This window comes from Cylas formicarius, unplaced genomic scaffold, assembly GCF_029955315.1.
Source record: "Cylas formicarius isolate icCylForm1 unplaced genomic scaffold, icCylForm1.1 PGA_scaffold_3__17_contigs__length_32017465, whole genome shotgun sequence".
In the NCBI taxonomy this organism is placed as follows: domain Eukaryota; kingdom Metazoa; phylum Arthropoda; class Insecta; order Coleoptera; family Brentidae; genus Cylas; species Cylas formicarius.
This window is the reverse complement of record NW_026844326.1, coordinates 8782524-8794231: the sequence shown is the minus strand read 5'-3', so window position 1 is coordinate 8794231 and position 11708 is coordinate 8782524. Positions and strand designations below refer to the sequence as shown.

General features: G+C 33.6%; 1 protein-coding gene across 1 annotated transcript in view; it reads right to left on the bottom strand.

Moving 5' to 3' along the window:
* Window positions 1–867: 867 nt before the first annotated feature.
* Window positions 868–11708, bottom strand: part of LOC132699435 (cysteine-rich motor neuron 1 protein) — a 341296-nt gene continuing 330455 nt past the window's right edge. The window contains exons 4-5 of the mRNA XM_060666138.1: window positions 9165–9443; window positions 868–1058 (exon numbers count right to left, since the gene is read on the bottom strand). Of these exons, the coding sequence (XP_060522121.1) occupies window positions 883–1058; window positions 9165–9443 (455 nt within the window). The 3' untranslated portion in view covers window positions 868–882. The remainder of the gene's footprint in view (window positions 1059–9164; window positions 9444–11708) is intronic.

Sequence of the window (11708 nt, the reverse complement as noted above, 5' to 3'; positions counted from 1 at the left end):
AGACATAACTTATACCTACATTATGTTTTGAAATGGAAGACTGTATATTTATATACTGTAAAATGTGTCTTTCTTTTACCTTTTCAATAATACATAATACTTTTTCAGATAAATTTTTTAGTCTCTAATACGCGGTGTTTTATTAAAAAAAAGTAAAAACAAAGTATTGCCCTTTAAGTTTTGGACCCGGCCCTGTACAATGACTCCGAAGGAGGAATTGAAATCTAGCAAAAGTAATATAAGAGGTAGATCTCACATTTTTGATAAGTTATCTGATAATTGATATACGATGGTGCCTGAAATGCAATATTTTCAATTTAATTCAGTGTTTTGAAAACTGGAAGGGTTCTGAAAATTTTGTTAACTGCATTTTTAGTTTTATGAAAAAGTAGCATGCTATCTCGGAAACCGTCATTTTCCATCTATAAAAATAACGGAGATCGCCCTCAAAACTTCCCAAAATGGAATACTCTGTACTCTGGATTAATGGCGAAACGAATGTGAAAAATCCATTTTTGATTTAATACCCGGAAAGTAGTGTAAAACCGTTTTCATCAAGTTTACCAGATCAGGTGCCTTCATATCAAATTCGATTCGCATTTTAAAAATGGGGCCACAAAACGTCCGTAAATAAGGAACCGCGAAAGATAAGACTGGAAAACTCGTTATTGTGTAACGTTTAGTTCATTGCGTAAAGACGGATAATCTTCCGCCGTCACGGAACGTTTCGGAATACAACAAACTAAAACTAATCACAAGCCAAATCCGATTTTGCCCGCGTTAAGCAGTCTGATCTACGCGAAATGAACAAAACCCCTCAACCGAGAGGCACCACCGACTAAGACATTTTCCCGAAAATTAATTTCCCGTCCCTGCATTATATTAAAATACGTCTGGTATGGGGTGGCGCGGACCTGGCGGGCGATAGTCGTTCATTTCGTCTCCCGCTGGGGCGCACTGGTTCGGAGAGCACGACACCTTCGCCCCCTGACCGCAGATGCACTCCAAACAGTTGCCGGTGTCGTGGGGTAATTTATCCCCTATTTGGTACTCCCTGCCTGTAAAATTAGCGGAATGAATTCAAATTAGTTTTCTCCGTAATACTATTTAAAATTTCAAGCTTCGAAATGTACTTAAAGTGTTCTTATACGGAATAACACTTAAACGACACTGTAGCTCTATGTTGGTTCGATTTAAGAGGGTCCAAAATTGCGTAGTCAATTACCTTCCTATTGCATGGGTTCAAAAATATACTGACACGAAGATGTGGCGGAAGTTAGATTTGGATTTGGATTCGGATTGGCAAATATTACAGTGGACCAGTTCGTGACTAACCTTTATTAAAGCACATATTCCTATGGATATACTGGGTAAGTACGCACGGAGATATTATCAGCGAATTTCCAAAAAGTCTTATCCCAAGTTGCTATACAGAAAATAACCCCTTTTCCTCAAAAAATAAATTAATTTAATTACTATACCACAACCTCCAATAAATATGACGTTGTTCCAGATATTCAACTGGACCATTGAACAGCCACTTAGGGGAGCTTCAAAATGATGTATTGCTCAACCACTTTAAAACCGTCGGGAAGATGGAAAACTACCCCAATAATGAAAGGCTCAAAAATTAATTATAATTATTTCGCAAGCTCAAAAAATCTGACGTTGTCCCAGAGGAGCCACTTAGGTGTGCTTCAAAATGATGTATTGCTCCAGCCACCTTGAAACCGTTAGGAAGATACACCTCTAAAGAGAAATGCTCTAAAGTTCATTATAATTATTTCGCAAGCTCAAAAAATCTGACGTGTTCCAGGTATTTAATTGTACCATCAAGATCCACTTAGGAGAGTTTCAGAATGATAACCTTGAAATCGTCGGGAAGATATAAAAGTTCCCCCAATAATGAAATGCCCTAAAACCCATTATAATTATATCGCAAAGCTCAAGAAATCAGACGTTGTCCCAGATATTGAATTAGACCACTTAGGGCAGGATGTTCTAAAATTCATTATAGTTATTAAAATTATAGTTATTTCGTAAGTTTCAAAAATCTGAGATATTGAATTAGACTTTCGACGAGCCACTTAGGAGTGCTTAAAGGTTATGTATTGCTTAACCGCTCTGAAACCGCCGGAAAGATATAGCCCCAATAATGAAATATCCAAAAATTCCTTATATTTATTTCACATTCTCAAAAAAATGTGACGTTGTCCCAGATATTCAATTAGACCATTAGAGAGTCACTTAGAAGAGCTTTAAAATGACGTAATGCGAACAACCTTGAGACCGCCGGGAAGGTACAAAACTACCCTATTAAATGAAATTCCCAAAAATTAATTATATAACTCTATTGTGAGACCGGTCCTTAAATATTCTTCTGTTGGGAATTCTTCGAAATTCAGAATTTAGAATTGAAAACGTTCAAAAAAGATTTATCAAAGTAGTCAATTATAGGTTCAATAGACCATTGCAAAACATTACTTTTCTTATTATTCCTATTTGGTATTCTAGAAACTGAAAACCCTCGAATGTCGCAAAGTTTTTGCTAATATCTCTTTTGTAAATAGCCTTATAGATCCGCTGTTTTGTATTAGTTGTCTGCACTTTAATAGAACTAACTATATCCCAAGAAAATGATTGTCATGATGTTTATCACTGTGTGTAAAAAGTTATAATGATGTTTTTTGTCAACATAATAGCAATTGTGTTATTTCTCAGATAAGTTTAAATGCCTTTGAGAACTGCATAAGAAGTACCTGTAGATCTGTTTCGGAAAATGAAGATATCAGGAAGATGAAAGGAAGGCGGGGAAGAGCATGTGAAGGAAGGGAAAAGAGTGGTCTAATGTCTAAAGAGTTACTTTTTGTTTTTGCTTGTTGTTTGATTCCTATGTTTGCTCTTGTATTCCTCTCTAACTTCATTGTAACTTTATACTATCATGCAACAGTGTGGGGTGGTAGAATGGCGTCTGTTTAACCGACTGTGTTAAAATAAATATAAACAAGAAGAGTAGATCGATGAATGGCGATTATTAGATGTGGCCATAAATGTCTTTGTTTCATTTTTTGTGTTTTATATTCATGTTCTGGCAATTTGAGTTGAATAATTGATATTAATAATTATTGAAAAATCCGTATTACAACATTGTCTTCGAAACAAAACTAATCTCTCTGGTTTTGAATACATTGACAATACATCAAAATGACTCAAATTTACTTAGAAACATTAAATTCTATCTTAATTGTACTGTCTGTTTTTTTGAGATTGCGAAATCAATATAACGAATTTTTGGATATTTCATTATTGGGGGTAGTTTTATATCTTCATCTTATCAAAGCGGGTGAGTATTTTGGTCTGGTTGAATCTCTTCGACAACGTCAGATTTATGTGGTATAGTAATTAAATTAATTTATTTTTTGAGGTGGTGCAAGGCGTAAATAATATATTATTATTATATTTCCACGCTTACTTACCCAGCGTATTCAGAGGAATATATTTTTTTAATTAAGGTAACTAACGAACTGATCCACTGTAATATTTGGAAATCCAAATTTAACATCAGTCACATGATACAAGGCACCCTTGCTTTAAAAGTGACACATTTCAAAAATGGCGATTTTTGAGCGAATAGTATCAGCCTATTCAGAGAAAAACGCTTTATTTCTCAACAAAACCTTCTCAAATTTATTTTATAATGTCGCTAAATGTCGCAAGTGTCATTTTAAAAGATAAATTGCACACAAACGGTTTCTGCAATTAATATTCGCGTAAAGAATTGTCGAAGGTGTTTTATCTGAATATTGTTTGAACTTTATTTACAATATTTTTAATTAATTTTAATCAGTTTTGAAGAAAACGTAAGTACAAATTGTTGTTTTTATTTTAATATGTATCACTTCAGATTATTATATTTTATTTTTACTTAAATTTGATTAATTTTTTATTAGGTGATATTTTTTTCAAAAATCATGAAATAAACAAAAGGGCTTTTGTCAGTGGCACAGAAAAGTGTTTAAAACACCTTACCTATTTTTGAACTGGTTAAATTAAAGAAATCGTCACAGTTTTTGTGGCATTGAAGGGAATCTTATAGCGGAGCTTTTAGGTAAGTTAGTTCACTTGCTAATATAATATTTGTTTTCTCCCTTAACTTTCTAGAAGACGCTAGCAGAGGCATTTGTCAGGATAATTCGGAATATAGTGTATCGAGTGATATTGACAGACCGACAGTTCGGCGAATAGTGCAGAAGCCGAATTGAAAATTAACATTCCCAAAACGAAGGGGATAATGTTCACAAGGTCATTGAGAAACGCATAAAAAGATGTATAAAAAAATGGCCCTCGATATCGTGTTCAAGAACAAATTGGCAGCAATTTTACAACAGGCAATGAAAAAAAGAAAGTAAAATGGCGTGACATTAATGTGCCAAAGGTGGGAAAAAGTGAACCGAATTTATTTTTCTATAAAACTTCCTTTGAAGAAAATTCATTTAAGTTTGTACACATGCTAAATATGAAAAAATACTATATCGCAGGGTAATTTGGAGCGAACTTTAGATATCCCATTAGCTCGGGCATATACTTATAATTTAATGTTTTAAACAGTTGATGTTTTCTTTCTGTTTGTACCTTGGATTTAATTGTTTGTATTTATAATATTACCAACTTTTCAAAAAAGAGTTAATGTATGCCAAGTATTTAGCTTCGAAAAGTTACAAGAATTTGGCTTTTCCAGCACTAAATTTTAAACAGTTTCTGGAGCTAAATTCTTGTTAACTTTTTAAATTATTTTATTTCAACTTTTCCCACAATAACTTAATTTTAAGACAAAACTTTAAACGGGGTAATGTTTTAATGTCACATCTTTTTAAAAAAATATGACAGGTTTTTTTTGTGCAAAATTCACAAAAAAATCACGAAAATCAAAAATGTTTATTTATATTGAAGAAAAAACGTATTCTTATTTCATTTGTAAATTTTTTATAAAAATGCGAAAAGTTTTTTTTTTCGTTTTAAAGCAATGGTGCGATATGGGCCTAAAGAAATTACAGGAAAAACGTTATCCGAATAAATATAATAAATATCCCAGCATCAATATTCCCAAATATTCTCGAATATGTACAACAAAATTCAAATTATTGTTGTTCACAAACAGTCAATGTAACCCTTGATCAAAGAGTTTCTTGTGTGGCTCACCCATTATTGAGTTCTTTCCTTGTGTTAAGTTAAGTGAGTATGCATCGATTACATCATCTGAAACACTAATTTAGGGAGAAGAAATTGAAATCGATCTCGCTTAGAAAAGGGGCGCAAAAAATAAAAAATGAACGAGCTGCAGGTCCAGGAAATATTCCAGCAGAGTTAATTAAATATGGTACTTACTCGGTGTATAAATCATTACCTTAACGGGACCCCTATACCAGACGAATGGAAAGTAGCATAAAAAAGCAAATAAGTTAGATTGCTCCAACTACAGAGATATTTCAGTCACAAGCACCTTAGTCGTTTGATGGAGGTATTATCAGATACTCAATTGAAGCAGAATATAAGAAATTTGAGGATGAATCGGGAATCGCGATTTCGAGTTGGCAAAATGTGCACAGACAACGTTTTTTTTTGTCTAAAACAGATAATAGAGAAAAGATCAAGCACTGATCTTATGTTTGTAGATCTCCAGAAAGCCTATGGTACTGGTCCTATAAAAAACTTATCGCAGGCCTTACAGGAAACCAACATTTACCTCACATCGTGTAGCACCAAAGTTGGTGACAAAAGACCTCAATTTCATGTAAGACGAGACGTGGGTTTATGAGTACAACAAGCAGTCCATACCAAAAAAAAAAACAGTGCATTGTGAATTTTTGCCAGAAGGCCAGACAATACAAAAAAGTATTATTTGGGCGTTATGAATTGTTTGCGTGAAGCAATTCGCCGAAAGATTCCAACGGCGACCGAATTCGCCTGATTTGATAACCTGTGACTTGTATCTGTTCAATCGAGTCAAAAAATCACTACGGGGAACGCGATTCAGCAGCCAAGAGGAAGTAATGGAAAAATCGCAGGAAGCGCTGATGGACATACCGAAACAGGATTCGATGGGGATTACTTTGAAAGGGATAATATAGATTTAGACGAATAAACTTGCATTTTCATTTTTATGAATAAATTCCGTTAACTTGTTGATCAAGTGGTATTGTCCTACTTAACCCGAGGAACGAGAGAGGATAAAAAGAAGTGCACAAATTTCCATTTTATAAGTCCTAACTATCAAACACCGATGTAGTACAGCGTTCGTGAGAATTAATCAAAAGGTAATTATAATATTTCAATTCATTTAACACCTATACCTACCGTTACCTAGTTACCTATATTTTTTTTAAATTTGTTCAACAAGTAGTTTTTGGAAAAGTTTAGTTCTAAAACGTTTGAGGTCGCTTAAGCTTTTTAATGAAAAGAAGCTTTTAAAAATTTCAGTCGCCCGCATTGCCGGAGTAAACTGTAAAATGGAACTAATATTCTATTTCCAGATTTAACCAACTCTTTGAAGTGTCTCTAATTCTGTCGAACTTTCGAACCCCAAAAATCAACCTCGGACAAGAATTTTCAATTTTTGAATGCGGCGTATAACAAAGCAGAACACTATTTTATGTTTCTTACTTAAAAATAAAATAAATTTTAACGTTAAATAGGCCTTTTGTAAAAATTTCGAAATATGCTCTGAAAATCTCCAATCTTTCATCCTAGAACTTAATTTTTTTATTATTAATCTCCACAGAATGACCATAAAATAGAAATCTCTCCCTATCACCATTTGCTAGCATTTAATTGCTTAGTGTACATCTCTTATTCTCTGACCAAGCGACAGTTTAGGACTGCAAAGGCTTGCTTAGCTTCACCCGGAAGAAGAAAGGTAAATGTGTATGTCGTCTGCATAATAATTATGAGAACCCGATAATAGAAATTTTGTGAAACGTGAAACATATACAGTGAAGAAAGGTGGTCCTAAAATGGACCCCTGAGGTATACCTTTGGTTAATTTTAAGAATGAAGTGACACCATTATATGTTACTTCTTGATGCTTGATGAATGAAGCTAAAAGCTTGCCTTCATCTGCAGCCCTAAATATATCATTCGATATATGTAGCAGAGCTGTAGTGCAGCTATGTACCGCTTTATATCCAGATCGAGCGAATGTTTTAAAAAAAATGCCTAAAAACCACTAAGGAGAGCCTGAACTGCATGTTAGGTTCAACTGTGATACTCAGGCATCCCATTTTTACATGTTTCTACAAGAGTAACTTTGCTTGAAACGTGTGTTTCTAGTAATCTTTGCTTTAATTCACCCGACATAGAAGGTGCTACCACCACCATCATAGACTATTTCCTTTATAACACAGTTTCAAACGATTACCGTGTTTTAAATAGAATAACCCTATGCATTACTTCATTTTTTGCATTCTACCGAAAGTAGAAATAGTTAAAACGCAATATCAAATAAAAATTATGTCTTTTATGCTTATTGACAATAAAATATAAACGTAAATTTCTTTTTACCTTCTTATGTATCTAAGTTGTTAAAGTTTATTTCAATTTTACTTTTCTACCCACCTTTTTTATTTTTAACTTGCTCCTAATATTTTTTATGTACCTTTTCTCTTTGTTTTCCTTTCTGCGAGTTGGTTTTGATTGGTTTGATCTTCTTTTGCACGTTTTAAAATGAATTAATTGCATTCTATGAACTCTATATGCTATTATTTTCATAAAATTTTAATTTCAAGAGAATCTGCTTGAAATGTTTTTTTTTTAACAACAGCATGAAACCGGGTAAAATAGTTTCAAACTGTTTTTAGCACCCCTTAGTCTGCGACCCAAGACTGTAGCTTTTACGATCTTGCTCGACATCTGCTTTATGCCCTCGAAGCTCCTTAACAATGTTATAACTTGTTCTATGAAATCGTATTCGACAGGTTTCTTATGGGAAATCTTCCAGGCAACGGCAATTTTTATCTCCTATCAATACAAACGATGTCAGATAATTCCATGATCGTTCTCTATGAGTGCGGTGTACATGTTAGTTGCTAGGTAATTATAGAGATACCCAATTAGAATGTTCAATCCAGCTAGAGGTCATTTTATTTTTAGAATACTGAAACAAATGGATCATATGAGTCAATCACAATAATATTTCTATCCTTCAGCTAGATTCAAAAATAATACAAAATTTTGTGGTACACAGTAGACACCATCAATTGTTTATAAAAGGCTTTTATATTTTTCTGCCAAACTAATATAAAATAAATACCGTGGACATCAGAAACATAAATGGTGGTTTCGAGAGTGATGTCGAGACCACTGAGTTGAGAGTGATACGAATAGCTTAGTTGATCATAAGTATTTGCCAGATCCCAATGAACATTTTGACGAAAAAGTAATAGAATCTGATCAATGAAGAAATAACCTACAAGAGCAAAGAACAGAGGGACAAAGAGAAACAAGAAATGCTTAATTAAAACATCCTGATGAAACCACAAATATCTCCCTAGCATACAGAGAGAAGCAGAAGGAAAAATTTTGAAACCTTTAACTGTAAATGAAAACCAATTTCCCTTTTTGGTAGTTCTACTTTAGCTACTAGGATTTTAGAACATGCAACTTCTGCATCAATTTTTACTGGACTGGATGTAAATGAGTTAGTTCAATAAGGAAAGAAATGGACAAAACAATGTTACAAGCAGATTTTCGTACCGAATTAGAAGAAACCATATTTCAAATAAGCGAGCTAGACAAAAAATGAACAAAATGACCGACTTAAAGGAGGTTGTGACCAAAATAGGACCCAGGTCTACAAATAAAGAAAGCAAAATTAGATGCATAGTCCCAAAGGCACACACATGCGAAAAGAGTTGAATGGCATTGTGTTTCTATAAAGATATAACGGTTTTAAACATGTTCCTACACAGCATTTGTGAAAACAAAAATTCGTGCATTTAAGGATTGAGACAGAACAACTATAAAAAAATTTAACAGGGCAGTAATTAAAAACTAAAAATATCGCAACTTTCCGTTTTAGATAGCACTGACATGGATGGAATTCTTGGTAAGTCGTTCTCTATATTGTTACAGAGAAAAGACGGTTAGCTATATTACGTTGATAACCATACCCATAACAATGCACGTGACAGGTTCCTCTGTTGTGCTGATCACTTTGTCTTCCGCCACGCTAGCATTAAAAGATTCTACTCCCGTGGAGACCGACGTGTCCGTGAGAAAATCGGTGGTGCTAGGCAATTCATTCACTTCGGAAGACATCTCACTCGTCGTCTGAATATTAGAAACGCCACTGTTTTGCAGGGTTGTCGTTTTGGTTGCGGATAGCGTCGTTGATGAAGAATGAGCCACCTCGTGTTGCGGTTTGATTGGGGGAGCTACCGGAATACTCACTGGAATGAGATCATTACAATTTTACATTTACATTAGAAAATTGTAATTTGTATATTGTTGCATTTTTAAGCAATTTGAATATTTTCAAAAAGACTAATTCCAACCTCTTTGTATCTCAAAAGTGTAAAGTTCATAAAACCACACTATCCTATCACCTACTGAAAATAACACATGATGTTCTCATAGCCTCTGACCGTAAACTGACCCTGGTGCTTATTATAGCACACAATTTTATATTAAAAGCTTTGCGGGTCTGTAAGCATAAACCTTACCTTCAGTATAGATGAAGAAGAAGGGAAGGAATTATATTACCTAATGTGTCTTATGTAATTCTCACCACGTGGCCAACAACTATACGTTTCTTTTTCCGACCTTCAATCGATTCATGGTGTGAATGGTACCAAGACAGAAATGTTGGTCATTGGCACTTAGTTCTCAGTTAATAAGTCATAAAGATTTTACGTCCGTTTATAATTGTCCGACTCCTGCATAAATATAATGCAGGTTTCTATATGTGAGAACTCTGTACTATTTTGATTCTATCGGAGCCTGCATATTGTAGTGCAGTTTTTGGCCCGTCCTGCTTCATACTGTTAAATGTAACTTACCAAAGGTACAGGGAACTGTTACAAAACACTCATAGTCTTCATTAAAGATTTGGTAGTTTAATTAGTTAATAAAATTAATAAAACGGAGAGTGTTTAACAAAATCCCCAGTAGTATGAAAGAAGATTCAAAAGTGTTTAGGCTTAAATGGGATTTTCAGGAATCATATTCCATTCTTTTTCAATGTGTAAGGTTAAAAGAGCACAACACGGCGAAATACTCTACATATAAACTCATTCAAAAAAAGCTTTTTTCTACTCCCGTCTGTAAAATACCGAGCCACTTCGGCCATTTCCGGGATTTTACCGCCCGGGTTTGGGAGCAATCGGATGATTTCGGAGATATTTCCCACGCATTAAATTTGACGTTTGTCAATTCTGACGGCCATGTCAGTGAATGTATTCGCGTTGTTTGGCGAAAATGTACCCAGAAACTAACGGTCGTAGAAAAAGTATAGTATGCAACACGTTCGGTAAACTTTTTAACTCACTCGTTTATTAAAAACTCGCTCCCCTCGTGTCAAATAAACTCGTGAGTCAAATGCCGTTTACCGTACTTGTTGCATAATTTACTATTTATTTTCAGGTAACCCAAAATAAATTCATTCAGAAAAGCAATTCTACAAAAAATAAAACAATAAATATTTTGAATTTTATAAAAAAAAAACACAATATGAACATTAACTCAATAAATAATAATAATAATGCCTATACAGTGTTGTTTTCATTTTTAACATTTATTATAAACGTCTAAAAACAGTTCAGCGAAATCACTTTTTAACTTTTTTCCTGGGAACTACAGGAGGGGAAGCTAGTAAAAGACCAAAAAATCTCTATTGTTAGCACATCTAGTTGTTGTCCTGGCTTTGTTTAACCTGTAGGATCTACATAATTTATGATTAACTCTAAAAGTATCCAAAGTATTGTCAATAATTTCTCAGTACAATATTACAGTACAATAATTAACAAAATAATAATAATAAATTTTCGTTTAATACCGTTATTTTCATTTTATGGTCCCTTGGGGTACTTGCTTTATTTTTCTGGTTAGATCTGTTTATAAAGATTCGAAACTTTTTAAGTTAGATATACAGGGTATTTTCTAATTGAATGTTAATAATTAAGATACCGGACCGTCTAAAAAAATATTTGTAATACTACTTTAGATATTTAATTTCTTTATTTCTTTCAATCTGATGCGCAGTGATCTCTGGAATAACAATTTTGGTCAAAAAGATAAAAAATATTGTTTGTTTAAAATAAACTTTAGAATTTTATAAAGTGTACTAGCATAAGACAGTATATGGTGCGGAATGAAACATCATAAAAAATTATACAGAGTTAAGGAAAAGATTGGAAGGATTATTTCTTATTTGTATGTATGAGTATTTTAGGAATGAGATTTAAAACATGTGTGTGACCTAAGAATTTGCGAAAAAGGGTAGGACCATAGAAAATTAACTAAATGGCAATGGGGAGAGCCCCCCCACCCGTTATCAAATAGTATTTGCGACTATGTATTTTATCCTAGCTGAAATGTTAGGGTCGCTTGTATCCATACAATTCTATGATTTGGAACAGAAAAGAAGTTAATTATTTAGTTGATTGTTTTATAGGTTCGCTCTTTTACATAGAATCATACATATAACATATAGATAG